General features: G+C 32.2%; 1 protein-coding gene across 6 annotated transcripts in view; it reads right to left on the bottom strand.

The window, feature by feature from the left end:
- Window positions 1-477: 477 nt before the first annotated feature.
- The window catches only part of Ethr (ecdysis triggering hormone receptor), a 48,795-nt gene continuing 25,942 nt past the window's right edge, over window positions 478-23,330 (bottom strand). For 5 of the 6 annotated variants that reach the window (XM_077415383.1, XM_077415385.1, XM_077415384.1 and 2 more), the window contains 4 exons: window positions 16,067-16,175; window positions 15,828-15,899; window positions 2,179-2,797; window positions 478-1,242 (listed from right to left, as the gene is read on the bottom strand). In XM_077415383.1, coding sequence (XP_077271509.1) covers window positions 1,111-1,242; window positions 2,179-2,797; window positions 15,828-15,899; window positions 16,067-16,175 — 932 coding nt within the window. In that variant the 3' untranslated portion in view covers window positions 478-1,110. Of the gene's footprint in view, window positions 1,243-2,178; window positions 2,798-2,890; window positions 4,491-15,827; window positions 15,900-16,066; window positions 16,176-23,330 lie in introns of those variants that run through there. The other variant, XM_077415389.1, reaches the window with a different exon arrangement.

Below are 23,330 nucleotides of genomic sequence, written 5' to 3'. Positions count from 1 at the left end.
GCTTCGCAATTAATCTTCGTAATGACGTTGAATATGAAAATTCATTAATGAGAGAAAATTGGAAATTTTTGAGTTACTCATTGTATACAAAAATTTTACAAGTATATTGTTTTTAATACGATAATACATATGTTTGAGCAGAGATGGTTCAGCAGAGAATAATGAGCACCAATTAAACATATATTTAATTTAGATATCTCTTATATTTGTATCTTATTTATATTTATACTATTAGACCTAGCCAATCATGTTCGGATATCGCTGCTCAACTAAACATCATCTCTGTTCTATATACATAATATGCGCATTATAGCAGAATCAATTTAATAGATTAAGTGTCATACACAGATATTAATATTTTCTGTAATTTTTGATATACCAACGTAATTTTGATAATCTATTTATCATGAATATACATGTTTACCGATACTAAATTTCAATATTTTTATAACTACTAGATATTCATTAATTTTATCAATAAATTATTGTTTTTTATGAACACAAAATATAATTGGCAAAGTTTATATTATGAGCATAAAATATAATGTTGGCAAAGTTGGCAAATATTCATCTAATAATGCAATGTATACCTAATTAAAGGTTCCATTTATAAATAGTATAATTCTTGTAATATATTGTAATAAATAACAATAAATATTTAAATTATCGCAAAAAATTGTGCATTAATTTTTTTTTAAAAACATACTTATCTCAAAAAAATGGCACTAATGACGATGTAATCCTTTGAAGCGATTACGTTATGTGCATTAAATTATATTATATCGTTAACTCAACAATGAAAATATTAATCGTGTCATATTTATGTCAGTCTTACTTTATTTAGAAAGACGGTGATTGTTAAAAGACGAAAATTCTTATAACATTTTATATGACTATTTCTATAACAATTGCACAGAAGCTTCTTACAAGTTTCTCAAATTCTTCGCGTAAAATCTGCTACTTTGCATTAGTATGTGATAGCTTTGAAAAGAAATTGTACATCGCGCATCTAATACTCGTTAAAAAGTATTTCTTCTGAGATGCCAGCATCCAACATCGTAGAAAATACCTACCATACCACAATCAATAACAAGGTGTGACTCTTCAAATTCAATTAATTTCTGATTTATGTACAAAATTTGCCATTTTGTTTTCGCTTTTGTGCCGACTTTTAACAATATCTTGCTTCTGTCGTCGGATTTTATCGCTGATTCCATCGGCGGAATAGCAAATTTCTGATCCCTAAAATATAATAAAATAATCTCAATGTTAATTAATGATAATAAAAATCATTAAAGATAATTCCGTTATTTGCAGTTTCGTTTCATACTCGGTTGTCTCTCGTATACTTGTTTGCTTAATTGAATCTACATTAAATTTATGACAATTAAAGCGTTTAGGAACGAAAGATTTGCGTATAAAAACGTCTCGCCTCTCGCTATTTCTACGTAAGTTTCTTGGAAGAACTGTTTCTACTTACCGTGTACGTAGCTTACATAAATATACGACGAATATATAACGTATCAAGTATAAAATCAAGGAACTATAAAGTATCGCAATCTTGACATTGCAGGTGTCTAATATAATTATTGTACTCTAATCTCGTTTGGACTTGTAAATCGTGTCTAAGTTAACATTGACATAGTAACATTTAGTAAACATTCAGTTAACAGTTATTTTTTAACTATTGCTACAAAGCATTTAAATATTTTATACTTATAATTATTAAATATTAATAAATTATAATTATGTCTACTTAATAATCCAATTGTGTTGAGATCCTATCGTAACATTATGATAAAATACAACAAAAAGGGAGCTAGCACGTATAGAGAGGCAAGAGAAAAAAACTAGCATATTATTGTATAATTCATCGATCTGATGTGTTCGAACTTTTAACGAATTATGCTTGCTAAATTGAACATTGCATCAGAATACTCAATAAAAATATTCAGTTGCCCGGATAAACAGTGATTTAAAAAATTCAGTGATAGTTCTACAAGATGATACAAAAACGAAAGGCTCGAGAAATATAATAATTAATATAGATTGATCTAATAAATTTAGGGATTAAACGTAACTCTCTTGCTTCTTCTTAACGATATCTACGGCCACGACGGCCGTGAATAAAGGCAATCTGATTTGTTTGTCCGCGGACGCGTGGTCGTTGCATGGTACCTTCACGTTGCAGCTCCTGTTACTGCTGTGTCTTCGCCAGAAGTCCGAGTGGCTGCTGCTGCAATTGGTCGAGCCAGTTGTGTATGTGCCCGTACGCTCCGACGTTTTCTTCTTCTTCCTCTTGGCGGGTCCCAGGCCGCACAACTTGAGGAAACCCTCCCTGAATTTGGTCGACATTAAATTGTAGAGAATCGGATTGATCGCCGAGTTCAGGTACAGCATTACTCTGCAGAAGTACAGGAGGCTATAGTAGCCTTCTATGCCGAGCGAGACGACCATCTTGGGCGGCACGATGATGATCCAGAGGGTGAGGGCTTTAAAGGGCAGCAAGCACAGAAAGAAGCACAGCACCACCGTGGCTAACATCATAACCACCTGTTTGCGATACTTGAGCAGATTGTTCGCCGGTCCGCGACTTATCGCCGGATTCGCCATCAGGTGTCTGGCGATCACCGTATATAGGACTATTAGGATCAGCAGAGGGATCACGAAGAACACGAGGATCGTCGTCAGGATAAAGCCCGTCATCCAGGTCGTCGAAGCCGGTGTTGTACAAGTAGGTACGTACGTACCGTCGACATTCTCTTCTATCTCGTAGGTCACCATAAGCAGTATGGGACTAGAACGTGTTAAAAGACAGAGATCGATTATTGCGGGTATACGTATATACGCGCGTACATTTATCATTATAGCGAAGCTCCAGTAAAATTACCATAACGTGAATGTCGCCTGACAAGTAGCGTTTCAAGAATTTCTAAAACATAGCTTGCAACATTTTGCGAAAAATATCTTGGCATAAAATAAATTTCTGTTATGCGAACTACATATTCAACAAAATAATATGTTAACAATTTCTAAAACTTGTGATCAAAGCTGCGGGAAGAGGATGGTAAAATCATTTAACACACAGGATGTTCACGATAATTTCCATGTATCTTTGCGTAAAAAAAAAAAAGAAATATAAGAAATACTCGTGCAACATTTGCTATAGTTTGGGCAGATTCGTATCTATTTTTTATCGCCTGCAATACTGATAATGAGATCACATTTAAACTTTTCGTCGAGCGCATCCACGTGGATCGTTCTGATTCTCGGACGTGACTTTTGCGAGAGTTTTGCAAAATTTAATATTTCACACAATGTCACAGAAGATTTCTCGTGTACAAGTCTCAACCATTAGCACAGCATCTTGCTTCTCTTTATTCAACGTTTCTTCCGATAATCTAGTACAAAGGTAGGAACATAAATCATTATTTCTCAATGCTTCCATATTCATCTATAAAAAAATTTTAGTTTTTTCGATATCTCCATGTTTCTTTAATTACGTAAGCATAATTGCAAGTCCATTGCTCCTATGTCTCTTGTTACGGTAAGTATAATTTTCCGATACTTCCAACATTTTTTTATAGCAAGTGTAATTTTTTAATATATCTTCATACTTTTTTGCACTGCGTGCACTTTTTCTCGATATTTCCACATTCTTTTTTAACATGCATATCGGATTAAATATGATTCTCCGATTTTGGAAAAAAAAATAGATAAAAAATAATTTTTTATCTAATGTTCTAACTAATGTGTCATTGGTCGTTTATTTCTTCGTACGTAGGTATTGTGAATCACAATTGCCGCATTATGCGTTAATAACGTCGATATCGTCCGATCATAAAAAGTTCTCTTCCTGATTTAGGTCCTCCTGCTGATTCGCCGCGACTCTCCTCACGCCGCTGACCATGCTCCTGTGCGCGATCCTCTCGCTCTCAAAACCGCACAGTTTCAGGAAACCCCGTCTAAACTTGCTACTCATTAAATTGTACAGTATCGGATTGCTGGCGCTATTCAAATAGAACATGATTCTGCAGAAATTGAGCAGGCAGAAGAACGTGTCGTAATCGATCGCGGCTATCTGCTCGGCGGGCGCTATCACGATGTAGAAGATGAGGAGCCGATAGGGCGAGAGGCACACGAAGAAGCTCACGACTACCGTCAGCAGCATGTACACCACCTGCCTCCTGGCCCGGCTGTGATACGAGTCGCTGGTGCCGCCGGACGTCGTCGACGAGTCGCGGATCAGGTGACTCACGATAAACGAATACAGTACCACGAGTATCACGAATGGCGCGAGGAAGAAGAGCAACACCAGCAGCAGGAAGAACGTCACGCTGGCGACCGTGTCGGCCTGCGTCAGGCACACTGGCACGCGATTCACCTGATTCGCCACCTGCTGATCTCTCCCGACGTTAGCAATGACATCGTGCGCGACGCCGTGACTCGTCATCCTCATTTCGCGATACTGCGACACCCAGATCATCGGACTGCAATCAATCGGAAAAAAAAAAAAAAACGAAAACGTACTTTATTTCACCTCGTAATTTGATTCTGTGACAAAACTGTGACTTCGGCGAAGTCGACTCGCGGTAGTAAGCGAACAGAAGAGGAAGAAGGCAGCGAAGCGAACGGAGTTTGTTCCATGTTTGCAGTTCAATAATTCAAGAACAGCTCAGAGTGGAAATACTCTTCGCGGTGATAAATCAAGAGCACGACGTAGGCTGATGAGATAAAGACAGATTGCAGTTTGCGCGATACATTGATGATACATCGTATATGTACTAAGCTAAGATGTGCTTAAGTGGCTTCCGTAAAGTCACTTAATCGTGTCGTAACTTAGTGAAGACAGATGCGTATGACAAAAAGCTTCGTATCGTTAAAACTATATTGTTCATCTTGAAATTAAGTAATTACACATTGTAACTATATTCTTGTAATAATTATTTGTATAATGTTCATATAAATTACGTTTTAAAGCTGATCAGCCTAATAGGAAGTTATTAGAATTGTAAAAAAATTAAATCACAGATTTAAAAATATATTTTTATATCGATATGTCAATATGCAGCTTCGTTTTTAAACCAGCTGTCAACATACAAAAATAGTTGTGAATTTTTATCTCATAGATTGCACTACACCTGGAATGTGAAGAGCTGTGTTTTATCAGTATATCACTGTAGTTTTATTGAAAAACACTGTCAATATAACAAAGTTTGTTTCTAACAGCTTTAAAAATATCATAGTTTATCTTTATTAGTTTTTTACCTATATTTTCTCTCTGTTCTTATCACAAATGGTCTTACGCGTGATATGTAAATGTGTGTCATGTAAATTGTATAGTGTGAACGTTTGAAAATAGAAGTGGACTTGCAAAGGCTAAGTTCATTATTTACGCAATTAAAAAATAGCTTTCTGAATAGGCACTTCTGTATCACTCTGATAAAGTTATACTACAGCACGAACTACGTCGCAGTACGTGTCATCCATCTAAAAAAAAGAATATACTTTTACGAGAACAACACTTCATTTCGCGTCAATTTAAAGTATATCACTGCATAGGAAAAGGTTTCTTCCCAAAGTGTTTATTGCTAAATGATTGTTATAACTTGTAAGTTTTTTTCCACATATAAACAAAAATATATAACAAATAGAATACTTTATATCTTTGACATCTTATAATTCTTAATTTCGTAAACAAAATTAGATCCTTAAATCCTTAAGAAAGATTATGATACAGGCTAGATTTTTTTATATTGTTCTTTTATAATAAAAATTTCAATAAAGAAAGAGTCGTCCTGGTTAAATGTTCTAATGGGTTTTCTAGATTAATACAGTTAAAAAGTTGTACTTAATTCCTTAAAAATTTTATTGCGAGCTCTATCTAGGATTAAAATAATTGCTAATATTATAGACAAATTTTGGTAATCCAATCCAATGTGAGTATGATTGTTTCATTTAAACACAGATTCAATATATAAATGGGAATTTTTTAAATATAGGTACGCAAAATAATACAAAATACTTTTATATCATCTTTTTTCTAAGTTAATTATTTGCTTATTAGTTAATTTATTTAAAATTATTGAAATAATTATTTATTAGCTAACGAACAATAAAATGCTCTTTTCTAGCTTTCTATTTAAAAAATATCTAAAACCTATATATATATTCAGATTAAAATAAAAGATTGTTGCTAAAAAATTTATATTATAATGTAAACTTAATTTCTACAAAATTTGTTCTAGATTATATTGAAAATAAATATCTTTGTACCTTTAATTTGCACAGATGCAAATTTTACTTAATAGTTATAAATTACTGCAATACAAATACTGCATATACAAACAATTTTCTTTGCAAAATTGTGAAGTGTTGGAAAAGTTATTGTCCTCTATCGCGTTTTATGAAAACAAGTGAAGAAGAATAACGAGTGTCTCCGTACACTCGCTTTCCCACGCCGTGAAACAAAATATCATGCTTTTTTCTTGCTCTAGCTGTCTAGCACTTTATACGAGCCCTTTACACGGAATCGAACTCGATTTTCGCGTGCGAACGATAGAATAGGATCGAGTTTCCTCAAATACCCGGTGAAATGTGATTTCGATAATTGCGTGCCACCATTTATCTCGACGCGCCTCTGCACCTGCGTAAAGAGCGATGATCTTTTTAACCCTTTAATAGAAAATATGGTATAGAAATGTAATAATTAAGTGAATACTCGCAAATTCTTTTTGACCCGATCAACAATTTGAAACAGATTATAACATTACAATCTTTGCATTGTAAAATATCAATAATTATTTTTTATTATTTTTATTTAAATCGTAACACAAAATTCTGTCAACATTTCTTTATCATTCTGAATTGCCTAAACAGTATTATTATTATTATTTCCTAATTGACAAATAAAGTAATAGATATATCAGTAACTAAATAAATAGAGAAGAAATAATTGTACTGTTATACACATGATATTTTGCTCTTCTATAATACCAGATTATTTACATTTTATATGATTAAAAACTGTCTAAAAGTAACTAAAAAATATGTATTAGTTTTGACGTGAGTTTAATTTAATTATTAACCCGTTCAGATTTGGAATTGACGATCAATCATCAAGACATTGACTTATGAACAGAGAACGAGAAATCTGGGAGACTTCGAAACAGTTACACGTTATCCTGTCAAAATACTGTTGCTATATTTGTTCGTCTCGCGTAAGATCGAGAAACTCGTTTAAAAGTGATGACTGCATTATGTCGTTCTTCGCGTTCAGCGACGCGAAATATTCTGCTATGACTTTTCAGATCTTTCATAGTAAAAATATTTGCCTTCAAACTGTTACAAATATGGTTATTTACGGAGTTCGTATTATTACACAAAAATGTTTTTAAGCACAATAAAAATTTCATATTCGCAAAGATTACATGTTGCAAATTTATCATGAATATAGAGGAGAAAAACGTATATATACAAAGGAAGATGGAAAAAATATAATGAGGAAAAAAGTACTTTTCTATTTTTCATATTTTTTTCCACGTATCCTCCCAAATTCCCTTTACATACCATCATTATTTTAAGTTGCATGATTATTACATGATATAAACATAAATTCAACTAAAAGAATATGTAATATGAATATTTAAGAAAAGCTGATTTGAAGTTTGCACACGCACAAAATTGCGAACCATGGGTATAATTTAGAAGAAGAAAAATATATTTGCATCTCTTTACATGTAATATTTTTCACTGTAATTTTATATTTTTAGACTGTTTCCGTAAAGTAAAGGTCTAAATTTGCGATTCTTATTTTAATAACAAATTCAATGGCGAATTTGATGTTAGTATAAAAGCCTAATCGACGAAACTTGATATATTTATCCTAATAAACAGGTATTGTATTATTTAGCAAAATACACGGTGTATTAAATGCTAAATGATAATGTCAATATTGTATATTTCATCATCGAAATGGTTGTATTATGTTTTTGCAGTTATATAACTTTATACATATATGCTCATGTACACTAATGTGAAATATTGCGAGCAACCGAATCAGCGAAAATGTGAAAACGCCACAATAACTTACTTTTGATTTACAAATTATTTAAAAAAGGAGACTTCTTGCAAGCTAAAATATAAAACTAAACAAAATTATAATTAGTTAATTTCAACTTTGAAATAATTTCAATTTAAGATTCATGAAAGATACATGACGTTGAAAATTGGAAAATTTAAGTGACGGCTTTCTTTGTCATTTTTTAAATTAAAGATGTTTTAAGACATCTTAGATATTTACATGTAATTATACAAAGAAATTTATCGTAATATATATATATATATAATATTGTGGTTACATTAAAAAAATGAAATCTCTGCAAAAAGAGCAATTTTAGCTATAGCGCCGGCAAACGATTTTAAAATTACTTTTGCATAAAGTAATTCTCGGAGGATGTATAAAAGCTTTTTGGACTGTTTCGATATACATATAAGTGCAACGGAAGCGAAAATCGGCGAAAATAATCGCGGATGTATTTAACGCTGGTTTTTATGGGTTTACAATAAGCCCTCGGCTTTAATTCGCATTTGCGATCTTATAACTTATTGCAGCGGTACGCGATGCATAAAAAAAGTTTCGTAAACTCGTCTATTTTTTTGCGGAAAAATTGCACGTGTAAAGCTACGTTTTGTAACATCGTTGAGTAACGTTATGCACATACCAAGCATCCTTCGCTGCTTGAAGTTGGAAATTAGCAAGAAAAACACAATTCGTTTGTTTTAGTATATCTTCCATTTTACGTAATAGTCACAATAGTGACAGTATTAGAAATGCTAATACGATCGTCTCCACTTGCGGCGTATTTCAGCCCGAGCACTTTTAATCCCTACGATTTATTGCTTTTCTGCAGGCTCTTTTTCTCTTTCGCCATTAATAACATCGTGTTGCAACGAGTCCAAAATTACAAATCGGAAACGTGCTCCTGGTTGAAAAACACCGGAGTTTTAAATTGATTAAGAAAGTTCACGCGACTGCGTGTCGATTCCTCTCTCGATTAATACGGTTACTCAGTTTTTCTTAAGAACTCCGGACCATGTCGACTAAATCCTTTTGTAAGCTATGGAGTCCCGGATATATTTTTTAGCCCGGATACTTTTTCAATTTCCTAATTTCTAATGTTTATACGGCAGAATTCATAATTAGAATCTAAATCTTGGAAATAGATGTATACCAACAGTTTATTTCGCTAACATATACATCTCTTTATGTAAGAAAAAAGTGCATGCGGTTTATAATATTTATACGCTTTTTTTATTTCTCTCTTGGGAAGCAGTATATAATTTTCGAAAATCGAAATAACTGCAAAATATTTGAAAACTATAAATCTGCAACTTGTGTTAATGTGTTATATGACTAAGTCTTGTTACGAACAAAAATAAGCTAAAAACACATATTTTGCAATGCGTGTTCGTGGTAAGCACAAATCGTCTTTGAACTTGGAACATCGGATTGGTTTCGGTCTCAGTTGTGTAATACAATTTGTAACATGGTTCGATTGCTTTGCTATCAAAGCTCCGGATGTTGAATGCGTTTAAGCTGTATTCAAAATGGGAAATACCACGCGTGAGTTGCTGTTTCACTGATGTAATCAGTACTAATTGCACGGTGTACATTCGTAATATATATTACGATATAAATTTATCGTAATATATATTACGTAATATAAATTTAAGATTAGTGCCGATTATACATTCGGAGAACATTACATTAATTCGGAGAACAAAATTCCCGGATATAATTTTTTATCAATTTTAATTTGTCGATATATTTACTTCTTACATTACGTACATAATATTATTTATGTGTGTATAACAATATTACATTTATCAAATAATACTATTACAGAATAAATTAAAAATATAAGATAATGAAATATTAAATTAAAATATTAATAAACAAATAAATAATGTGTTTACATAGTAAATTTGGAAAGTTAATTTGATGTATAGGGTATCATTAAATAAACTTTTCTACCACAAATTTTGTCGCCAATCAGGAATTAATTTTTCAATAAAAACAGTAAAACTCCTATTATAGTTTTCAAATAATTAATGAAAAAGAGCTCCTGGTTAATTGAGCTTGGCAAATGACAAAATTATATAATATATGTCAACATATATGTCAATATATGTTAACTTTGAGCGGAAAAAATGTCCGAATTGATCAAAGTAGCCGTGGTTAATGGCCTGATAGTCCAAAAATAACTCTATATCTATAGGGAGAAAAACCCCAGAGCAATAAAATCTTAAATAAGCAAAGCTCTCAATTCTCTTTCTCCCTTTCTCTCTCGCATTCGCGGGTTAATCCTCTGGATTGTTTAAGATACAATTTTAGTAATATTACGACGTTTGCTTAGGGCACGCAGCCCACTGTTAAAAGCGGCTATAAACTTAAGTTCTTAGCGATCGACTGAAAAAAGTTGATCTACGTGCAACGCGTACATGACATATACAGACTCAGCTGCGAGAACTGGTTTACGAGCGATATCACTTTTATGATGCGTGTGCGCTGCGCGTCCTACCGCAACGTGTAATACCGGGGTCAAATGCGAACGTGATAGTGACACATATACCGGCTGAACTTTATGAAGCAAAAATCGAATCCGTCCATTCTCTTTCGGGTGCCCACATCTATCGCATATGGAGTGAAAATCGAATCCGCCTGTCCTCTTTCGGGTGTCTTTCTATCGCGCTTTTTAAAGAAAAAAAAGATAAATTCACAGTTATTTGTGAAAATTTATTTGGCACTGCAAGTAAATCCATCTGCAAGTTAATTTAAAATATATATTCCTGAACTATTTTTTTAATGCAAAATTTCTATTTACTATCAACTTCTATATTTTATATATTGTTTATAAATCGCTCTTTAAAAAAAATTTTTTTTTACATTTTTTGGAAAAAAAGCATGTTAAAAAATCATAATTGTATTTTAATTATGAAAAATTTACATTACAAATAAAAATGTATTGATTTCAAATTTATTTTTTATAGCAAATTTTTTATTTTTGCAATTTAACGCGGCAATACCGTATACTTTTAATAAGTCAATTGCTAGAGGAACTTTAATTCTATGTTTAAGATCTGAAATATTATATAAAATGCGTTAAAAAATTTGCTAAACAATTGTACCGACATCTGCAAAAATTTCGATAGCCATCTTGCTTTAAAAAAACCAACATTAGCTATTAATTAATTGTTTAGTTATTGTTTAATAATATTCTAACTTGCAGAAAATATTTAGAATAAAGTTCTGAAAGAAATTTGCACCGACGCTGCTTCTATTAAACACAAAAGGTTACACGTTGCCAAGAAGGAGTCGTTGTGACAAGAAGCTGTCGTTGTGGCATTGAAGTTTTCGCTTTACATATTACCGCGAACATATGCTCAAGACATGCATTATGCATGACACGTGTTCGAATAACGACATACGTCATCCACACATTTTCATAAGAAATATTTACACGTGATACTTTCCTTATGCTCGATAGTCTGCAATCTTACGAAAGTGTGGACATGTATCTGCTTTCATCACGAAGCATTTCAGCATAAGGGAAAAATGTGTTTGCCTGGAGTTTACCGAGCAAAAGCTATACGCTTGCCCGTCTCTTTTTCTGTTTCCTCATTCTTTTGGCTGAAGTGCATTCCGAGCGAAAGCACGTGACGAGTATGCAACCGATATCACGAAACTGATGGTTTCAAAGCCCTACAAGAATGTATGATTCATGTATTCATCTAACAATCCACGCAATAGTTAAAAATTTTTCTTATTTTGTAGGTATCTAAATTAAATTTTATTTAAAATTATATAACGCGTGCTTTGTGTGTGTATGTGTGTGTGTGTGTGTGTCAAAATTAATTTAAAATTAAGTAAAAAAATAAATATAAAAATAATTATAGTAAAACAAGATCTTGTTATTAATAAACGGCACTTCTGACGTTTAATTTATCAAAAGCCTTTAATTATCAAGACTAACTAAAGCTATATATTTACGTCCTTTAAGATGTAACACGGTTTTCAGAGAATACATGGCGGCCTTAATTAAGATCGTGTTCTTACCAGACGTAAGATCGACATTTCTGGTCGTTCAATCAACACCTTTTCCCAACGTTGAATACGTTGCTCCGCATATTCTCCGTGTGATTATTTACGCATATTAGCCATATTCACGCGCGGGAAGGACATAATAATCGCGTACATTTTACGCGACGGATATATCAAGTGGCACCCTCCTTGAATAAACTTGGCGGGGATCCCTTTTATGAGGGAAATTGCGACAAGGACACAATCGAGCACTCGCGGATATTGGTGAATTCGTTCATTCATAGCGCTGGTTTAAATGCGTTGATCCGAGATAAAAGCCTGCCGGCGAGCAAGGCCGCGCGTATATGTTTCTGCTCCATTGATTTTTCTTTTTTATGATAACGGTACCGTTCATCCCTACAGTGCATTTTTTCCTACGTGCTGGAGTATTGGTATTTCGATAAGCCCGGACCTTAATTTTCGCGTCTGACACGTTAGACTTTGATGTTCTTATAAGAAATTTTAATACTCCAGTACCTCGACAGTTTAAAGTCCGCGTAAATATCGCGTAAACCCGCTGCTCTGAATTTATTGTCGTATTTTACAGCGTATTTTATGAGTTGAGTGCATGATAATACGGCCACATATGTAAAGAACACGTAGTGTTACTTTGATGGGGTTCACGTTGTTGCCCGATTGCTGTATAGGATACAATAAGCTTCTCCGTAATGTTCGCAATTGTGGTTGATTCGACTCGAAAGAACGAAAGGAGTTTATAAGAGTTCCGGGAGAATCGTGACTCCTAGTGGAATATTCTCGTATATTATACGCAGCAATTCTTACGCGTGATACGCACGCCTCGCGTAACTTTGTCCTATGTGTCAATAATGCGCATGCATCTTGCATCACGGGGTAAAAGGATTCAATTACGTTGTGCTCGATGTCTTTATATTCTCTGCAATTCAGCAGACTCTACAAGGAATTTCTAACGTCTATTTAGAACCACGAAGTTTCTGCGCATGACATGTATTTTCTAGTATAATACGGGCGAAATATGTTGTTTTGTACAATGCCGCTCGTTAACTTTACCATTGAGAACAAGCACGCAACGGCAAATTGGGATCCTTTGATGTTGTCGTCTCGTTGTCGAAACGTCTCGTTTGAGCTACATTCATAATTCTTCAACCGAGTCTTCAACGGACTAAGATATAGCTTGATATATCATTCTATATATATATATATATATATATATATATATATATAGAATATTTATCTTTCTCTTTTCGTTTTTCGGATTAAAGGCTAAACAAAATATGAAATGTAACAAAATAAATTGCTTGCAAAAAATTACATCGTTTCGTTGTTCTACAAAAAACCGTTGAAAACGTTGAAAAAATATGTTATCTTACGCACATTGAACGCGCATTAACGATACATTTTAAAGACGATATTTCCTATCTCTTTAGAATTTATTTAAATGTTCGAACATAAAGTAAAATCGTTGCTTTGCAAATATTAATTATAATATTAATTGTACTTAAATACTATATAATAATACGTTAAAAATATATTTAATTTTAAATATATTTAATTAAAATATATATTAAATATATTAAATATATTTTTAATTTTATATTTTGCTTCTCGAACAATTGATTGCACCATCGGACGTTGAAAAATAAATATAACGGCTCAAATTTGAAGAATTAATAGACTCCCTAAAACTAGTCCTCTCTTCTTTCAGGACAGAGTCAGCTGTTTGTTAAATCAACATCTCTTATCGCTAAGACATACACCTGCGTAGAACGAATATGACAAATCTCTGTAATTCATCGCTAAGCTAAGCTAAGCTGACGTATATTAAATCCTGCTTTTCCGTTTCCTGTACACGTTTGATATATATTAATAGGTTTATATATATAAATGGAGATGTCTAATATTTTAATATTTTATGTATAATATATATTCTAATATTTATATATGTTCAAAATTTAAACTTTAAATCTTAAATCAGATTATCGAGGACCTAAAAGAATATTTAAATAATTCAAAGCTGAATTTATAAAATAGCAATATAAAGTTAGATAATATTATAAAAAGAGAAACAAGAGTTGTTGAGATATCTGTTTGCAATGAACTAAGTACTTTTCGAAATATTTTTAAGTTCTAGATCGTTTTAACAGTTAAATATCTTCGGACGATCGATCAAGCAGTTTGATCGCTCGTTCCGTTCAAAATGTATATCTGTATACGAAATACTTGAGCCTGAAACGCGAGCGTTTCTACTTCGAACTATTCGAACAATTTGACCACAAGCTTCCCTCAAATCTATATCTGAATCCTAATTTTTATTAGACATATTTGTTTCTCTATGTTATAAAAAAAATCTAAACACGGAAAATTGCCAAAAGAGTCATAAAATTTAAGACTATTAGGTGCAACATAACTTTACACAAAGCTATTTTGAAAATAAAAATACATCAAGTGGATTTAAATGGAATAATGGAGTTAAGGGAGCAGCTTGTCACACTGACAGCTCGACGCAGGCGACATGTATGTTCTTGCATTCGGATGAATGCAGTTTGTGTCAACCGTTGCTTCACGCATGCAATATGACATGCATCACAATGCATCGTAATTAGCAATTTTATAGAAACGAAAGGAGATACGTGTACAAAGCGCTATGTCACGTACTCGTACTATGAAGACATATTGTCGTCAAAAACTGATTTTCAACCATTCCCTTGCTTGGATCGTACTACACGTGTATTAGATATATTCCAGATTTTTCAACTTTAATTTTAACAAAAAGTTCTATAACTAATTTATAGTCGTACTTCAGCACTCTCTTCATCCATTAAAACTTTAGAGTATTAATTAATAATAAAAATGAGAGCTAAAATAACTAAATGTTAAAGTTCTTTTACATAAATAATAAATGGAAAATCCTGTACAATTTTCTCACAAAAATAAATTGATAAAGTAAGTTGATTCTTAACTTGCAAACTTTAGATTACCTATATTCGATTCTAAAGTCAATTTTTCGGAGTTTTACAGTTTTTTAGTTCTCAAATTTATACCAAATTAGTAATTAATTTAAAAATATACGGATACAGTTCGATAAGCTTTTAATGACTAGTTACGAAAATCGCATAATATATAAGTGACATACGAAAATATCCGAGAAAGCAAAAGGAAAACAATATTATAAAGTTCAATTTAGAAAAAAACCAAATTCCATGGTCGAAATGTGACGATTAATTCGACCATTGGCACGACATTGCCAAATGTTGTTGATTGAAAATAGAGTTTTTAATATTATGAAGTATTGTCATTTTTTGAGAAATATAAAGAATGTTATTCAAAGAATGTTAAATACAAAATCGTAATTTTTAGATAAACCTTATTTCCACCTTTCCTTTTAATATTCAATTTATCGGAATTATTTTTCTGTTGGAACTTATTTTGGATTATATTCGCCTAAATTGAGTTTTAATTAAGATCAAATAACCGACTCCTGCGCACGTTTTAAAACATAGTCTTCGCGAAGTTAATAAAGTGTGTAGATGGTGCCTTCGTATTACGGTCACGTGAAGATGACGTAAAGCGAAACGTGAAGAGTCAAGTGAAAAAGCCCGTCATGCGTCAACCAGAGAAAAAGTAAGGAAAAGGACAAGTAAAGAAAGGTTAGAGCATTAATAAAGCACATTGCAGATTTTTTTCAGTTTCTTTCTCTATGTATCACCTTGTACACAGCGCCGCTGCCACCCACGCCAAGAAACAGAGAAAGGTTGCCCTTGCTTTTGTGCACACATATCTATATAACATATAAGTTGAATAGGATTAAATCAGATAAGCCTAACTCTTTATTATTCGCTTTTTACCTACTCTCTAATTATTATATTAATATTTTATATTATATATATTTATTCGCGGCTTTTTTTTTCCGCCGCGATAATTCCAGGCGCAGTGTCGTATACTTACCCCGCCCTTAAAGGTTCGCAGATAGCATAGTAGCGTTCGAAACTGATGGCTAAAATTGTGAGAACCGAAGCATGAGCCACAGTCAATTCTACGAATGGAACAGCCTTACCTGTAACAAGAAATTATTCTTCTTCAAAACTCTTCTTTTTATTCTAAGAAATATGTGTAAAACCTTAAAATTTGTATACCCTTATTAAACTTCTAATAATAAAATAAAAATAAACAAAATTTTTTTAAGCAATAAAGTGTAACGTAATAGTTAAATAAAAAAATTTCATCAAAGTTTCATTTAACTCTGTTTTTTTTTCCATTAGCTTGTTTCACTTGCCATTTGTTAACGAAAGTAGAACATGATTATAAACGTAACATGCGGAACATGAAATGGGAAACTACCAAGTTCGTGCAGTAGACTCTGATATTTTATTTTAAAACTCAGAGCACGGAATCAAATTTGCCTTAACAGAAGTATTCGTAAAAATTATGATATTGGCCTCAAAGTTTATTTTTGATATTTAACACGTTATATATGAATAATATATATATCTAAAAAATAATATACAAATAATAAAAGTATCTCAGAGAGAGGAAAAATAAATTGATTGCCCGATTGTATCTCTTGTATGACTAAAATAAGTAGTTAAAAAAAAAATAAAGCTTTAATATTCAATATAATATCTAACTTTTTGATTAAATTTTGGAAAAAAAAGAACCAAATAAATAAAAAATTTAGTAATTTTAAAAACTATGTAACGTGTATTAGTTGAATATTAAATCAAATAGTGTAATATTATGTTGGGAAACTGAAGGCTTGACTTCTTCTTCGATATCGGTCGACGCTTCGCATCGTTGAGAAAGAACATTCGAGGGACAGTTCTTCCGATGTGTTCACATGCCGATAAAAAAAAAAACAACGTTTTCGTGGATGCGTGATTTATAATTCCCGAAAGGGATCTCGCCTGAGAAAACACGGTGCCGCAATAATAAACTGCTACGACATTCTAGACACTATCATTCTCCGGCGCACATCTATTCCTTCATTTATCCGGTGACCACCTGCTTGAACACAATAAAATCGTTCGTCATGTTGACATTCTTTCTCAAGATAAAATAGCAAATTGACTTTTTCTTGACCGATTTCGGCTTCTTAACAATATAGAATAGAAGCAGATATAGAACCTTTGATAATATTAGAACTCCATTATCCTGATAAAACCCTATATAAACACTCTGCTATTAGAAAGATCTGTGTTGCTTAACTAGAATATCTCCTCGTACAATTTCTCGCCCCTTATTGAAGTAAGAATATTTCGTGCTATCTTCCTGAAGATGTGTGTGTGTGTTCCTTATTTTAAAACATTCCTAAATTAAATTTAAAATGTAAAGACACACAAAAGTAACGCGCGCGCGCAATTCACAAACTCGCAATTCACAACAAAAATTTCTCAACTAAAAGTCAATCATTAAAATCTCTATCTATTATTCTGCCTAAATAAAATACAGCTAGGATGAGTTGGTCGAAAAGCAATTATTCGGGAAAGAGATTATTCTGTTGCCCAGAAATTCACTACGAATGCTTTCTAAATCTTTAACTCGCGTTCATCATTACTTCGATACAAATATTGAATGATCTAATTGTCAATAGAATTCAACATGTGCAATTTTAGTATTGATGATTTAACATACGTTATTTGCCAGTTTTTTAGTCAGTTTTTCATAAAGACACTTTAATATCAGATAAAAACGAATAAATTTGCTTAAATAGAAATGATCTATTATTATTTCTTTATTTAATGTTAAGCTATTTTTTTTATTCCCAAATAAAATATTTATTGTTCATTATTTGTTACATATAAATTTGCCCAATTTTAGTATTGAGTCATTGAAATTAAAGCAAAATTCAGTGCATAGTTGAGAGAACACGCTCACTCTTTTATTGCTTCTTTTTCAACACTTCGTGGCTTATAAGGAGACGTTTCAGACAAATTGCTCTAACTCCTCTGCCTTCGCAGGAGGGCAATTGAATGGGAGGGTGGTTAGATTTTTCTTCGAAAAGCTTCGGGGAACAGCCGATCCGTCTTGCGGTAGTTCAGACTAGCTTTATATAATAAAGGTGATACGTTTTGGCATTCCTTTTTCAAAGGAAAAGATGGATGCTTTGAACTTCGTGCTTTAATTAAGCTGGTCATATGGTCTGACAATTAAGGCTTTTTTCTCTCTTTTATGGAATACCAAAATACGCGGTTAATCTTTTATTTGTTCGATATGTTTCGTAATAATTTGATTCTGTTACATATATAAGTAAGTATTCAATCGGTGAATTTATTTAATAAGGTATGCATTTTTTTTTCACCATATTTTGCAATGTCAAATGCTATTATAAAAAGACAGAATGATATCAAGTTTCTTTTTAAACATGGAAAATAATAAAAACATCATTATACAAATATTGTAAGATGTTCACTGAAATCACATATCCATTATTTATTACCTATCTGATAGTTTTTCTGAAAACAGCGTGCAACCTTCAACATTTTGCTTCAACGTTTTACCTTCATAGTTTACTTAAGCAAAATATAGTTCTTTCACTTTTCCAACTGTAAACTATTGTATGAGTTAGAAATGTTAAAAAAGTTTTTAATTCTCTGACTGATATCTCAATTAAAGCAGACTTCATCCTAAGTCTTATTTTGATAATAAAAGCATTAACAATAAATACATATATGTATAGACGCCAAAAATCCAATTTTCAAGAAAATAATATCAATTTTAAAAAATAAAACTTTATATTCAAATAAAATTTCTTTTTTTTCTTTTATATAAATTTATAAATGTCAGATCACCTGACAATTATTTTTTTAGAAACACGCTTTTTGAAGATTTTCTATTACAAGGTAAACGGTGTTTACAATGAAGTGAATTGTTTTTTGATTTGATAACAAAAGAGGTCTATATAATTTCGACGTAATAAAATCCGTGTATTTGTTAAGGAAATACGATATTCCCTTTGAATTATCTGTGCAAAGCAAATTAGAACCGATAGTATCAATCATTATCTTCATATTAAAGTGCAGCAAGCAACAATAAATCAATTCGCTTGTTATAAATTAAAAAAAATATTTTTAAAATAAATTTTGATAGTGATATATAAGAAATATGTTATTATATAACAGTTTGTATATCTATAATAAAGTTGTTTTGAATATTTTATATAAAAAATAATTAATAATTATAAAAAATCAATTTTTCTACGTAATGCTTAATACATTAAAACATTTGCAGAACCACATTATAAAATTATAAAAATTTAATTGACTAAATTATATTATTATATATTTTTTGATTAATTTTTATTATATACAATGTCAGACTTTCAGTAAAAATGATACTTTGCAACTATTATTTATCATTCCTAGTTCCTATTAACAGTAAAATTCTTAGATTAAAATTGGAATCAATTTAACTAAATTTTTTATATATTAAATTTTCAAGTTAATTAAAACGACTTAAGAAAATTAATTAACGTAAGAAAGAGATATTCAGAGATTTTGTTTATTGAAATTTTCCAATTGTCGATAGATATGTCATTAGGTGAATATTAATATTAATAAAATCTGAAAGTAAGGAAGATTAATAAAATCTCTTAATAAAATCCGGAAAGAATAATATTCCTCCACGAGTCAATCAGATTCATCAATTGATTTCACAAAGGACGGACGGAGAGTTTTTTTTATATTGATCCTCTTATTTATCTTACTGCACTATTTATTACAGAAAATCTAAAGCTGTTTATAGAAAGCAAGATATTAAGTGACCGGGAAAGGTTTGCCTTTTTAGGTATCCATCTATGCGGAAAGCTATTTCCGCAATCGATTATCTGTGGCGCCAGCTTTCATAATTCAGTATATATGTTCTCCGCGGTTGGTTCTTATCATCGTTGCACGGTGAGCTATCCAGGGAGGCCTCTCGAGCGGAAAGCTATTTTAACGAACGCAAAATACTAATCCTGTATTTGAATCCTAGGTAAAGATGCGCTTACTATACGCAGAAGAGTTGATCTATTGCAAACAAGTATATGTATATGTAATAAAATAAAAATAGAGGTATAATGGAAAAGATTTCACTAACTATCCTATAAGAAATTATTCCGAATTGAAGTTATATGTTCTTTTACACACACACACACACACACACATATATATATATGTATGCATGTCCTAAAGGATTAGTTTTACTCACAAGATCTCATCCTTTCGTGAGATGAGATAGCGGTGACGTAGATAGACATGACAGATGATGCCTCCCCGTAGTCCTTAACCACTTCATATCTGCTATGAAGGTGCAGTGTAACATAAGGAGATCTTCAATGTTCGTTAACATGAACTACGAAACTTATTTCAACCTGCAATTTCCTGATACTTCATGCAGTCTCAAAATCTCAATATCGTGTTTACAGATTTATAACTACAATGAGTGAAGGCAAGTAGAATTATTGTTTTATTTAAAGAAAATATATACACTGTAAAAAATTTAATGTCAATGGAAGTCCACTCTAAATTTTGTGTTAAAATAACTCATTCATCGTGTTATTTTTTACATTTAGAAATGTTATATCGACTAAAAAATATACTGTATAATTATTATATATCTGGTTAGAATACGTCAGATCGAGCAAATTATCTTTTTTACTAAAAAAAATTGATTTCTGATCCATTAAAGAAATATATCCGTAAATATAAAACGGTTACCATCAATCACTCAAAAAACCAGATAAAAAGATGACACAAAAAGTCTCGGACATCCTACATACAATAGATTGAATGATACAATAGATAAGATGATTATTCGACAATCCTTATAATAAAAACGTGCGTAAAGAGGTAATATAAATTTATTATTATATTATTTCTTTATAAAATAATTAATATTAGTCGCATATCTACTAGTCATCAGATCTAGTTATATCAGTATTAACATCTGTTTTCTGTTGCTGCACTGCTAAACTAGTGCACACTGGTGCAATAAGTTAGAATGGGACAGGTATATTTTGTTTTACTTTAACTCACTGCACCAGTGTGCACTAGTTCAGCAGTGCAGCAACAGTTCCTTTTGCCGAAAGTTTTTTCGTTCCCTCGTCTCGTTCGCAAGATATCATTTGCAAGCTTAGAATCGTATAGTTTCGCACCATCTTTTACGTGGCAAGAAAGTTGTTATCTATCATTCTGCGCAGGAAGGCTCCTTTTCTTTCTGCAAATGGATCTCATCGCAGGTCGATCAGAGGGACGAATTCAATGAACCAGCACATTTATTATCGTTGGTCTTATCACGTACAGAATGCCCATTTGAGCTTTTATACAATTTTTATATCGTCTTTTATCATAAAGAAAAAACAAACGCGTCCCTGAAATTATTTCATCTTTACAATTAGAACATAAAAAAATTTTTTTGTCGGACATCTAAGTTACTAATAATATTTCATTAGATCGTTACACATATATAAAATGTCACTTTCAGAAGTTTCAGATAACTTTCAAAGAAAAGATATATGTCAGTTAATTTTAAAGAAATCAATTCCAAATTTGTCAAATAATTCGTAGATTGTACGTTAGACCTGAAATATCGCGCAAATAATAAAAATCTATGCAAATTATCGTGTTTTTAATGTAAAGAAAATACCAAGCTCTTGTATTAAACGTCTAACTAAAGTATAAATCCAGATTTCATTGCGGATAAATAATAATCGTGATACACACACATTATTCGTGATCACCCCAGTAATAGAAAAGCTGCGGAAAGAAACAAAATCAATAAAAAGTAAAGAATTATTTCGATCGAAAAGGAGACGCGGGTCGAAGGAATGCGAATAAACGCAAAAAGCAACGAGAGACCAAGGGTTCGCTCTCGTCTGGCGAATCTGTCTACGTCGCTCACAGACCGAAAGAATACCTATATAGGATCTATCTGGCCATCGGCGCCTTTCTATCGTATTTCCTGCCACGAAGGTTAAAGAGAGAATTGGATCGAGCGGGAGAGGACAAGAATAAGAGGTGTTATACGGGGCGTAGCATTAAATGCTCCGACGCGGTACAGGCTAAGAGCAACGGTAATTCGTAGCGGGGGGTAGAAGTTTACCTACTCGTTTCAGCCCCGTAGGTTACCGTCGAGCCTGTCCAGGATTGTGGCATTGTCGCGCACAATGTGCGTACTACTCTCTTCCACCTTGCCCTAGCCTTGCCCCAGCGATACAGCGTTTTCTTCAAGGGCTTCCGCGAGCTAAGGGGACCAGGCCCGACCGTTCATTAAATTACATGCAACTGATAAGTGCGAAGGTCACCATTCTTTCTCGAGTCGAATCATGCTGGAGGGAAAGGAGAAATTTTTTAAACTAATCTTTAGACGCATATATATTCTGAATTAAATCACGATGAAAACGATCTACATTTCTATTTCAAAATTCCCAATTCTCTTAAGAATTTTCAAACAATGTCGTTACAGTTTGAAAAATGTATGTTTCAAAGTAATTGGTATCCTAAGAATGGAATCAGATTCACAGAATGCAATGCAGAATGCAAACTCTAGAAATTGAGATCGCAACCCACGCCTGACTTGCAGCACCTTATGTGAATAATAGCTCGATGAAAACAAATGAAACGCATATTTTTGCAAAAGAATGAAGAAATTAAAATACTGAGTTATCTTTTATAGCTAAAATGGAATTTCGTAGTTTTACAGAACGTGTATGTCTTGACAGGGAACTAGCACAGTTACACACTAACGCGAACATCGCCGTTACACCGGGTGCCGTACAATTAATGCCCACGCTTCACGTAGTAACTTTTCTCGTTAACACATATCATATTGATTTTTACTAAAGAAGTTAAAATTCAAGAAACTTCATAACATGAAGTTATATGGACACGCTATGTGTATCTTGCATATTGAGAGTTTATATTCACGTAAAATAATTTTCCATAAATTTACATAAAGTTTATTAGAACTAGCGATAAATAAAGATGACGTCGTTTATTCATTTTGCAGAATAAAAGTGTTTTACTTGTAAATATAAAAATGACGTATATATAATTTTATAATCTATTATATTTTTATGAGTTACATAAGTTAATACATTTTCAGTTTTTGCTATATGCATTAAATAATTTAAACAAATAATTGAGACAAATCATTCGTGAGGTTTTGCGGCGCGAAAGAATAATCGACTTACGATTTATGGTTTTTTTTTTGAAGTTTCAATATATATTTGCAACAA

This window comes from Temnothorax americanus, unplaced genomic scaffold, assembly GCF_048541705.1.
Source record: "Temnothorax americanus isolate GAGA-0224 unplaced genomic scaffold, ASM4854170v1 Scaffold4, whole genome shotgun sequence".
In the NCBI taxonomy this organism is placed as follows: Eukaryota; Metazoa; Arthropoda; class Insecta; order Hymenoptera; family Formicidae; genus Temnothorax; species Temnothorax americanus.
Note: the sequence above shows the minus strand (reverse complement) of the source record. Positions and strands in the feature narration are given on the sequence as shown.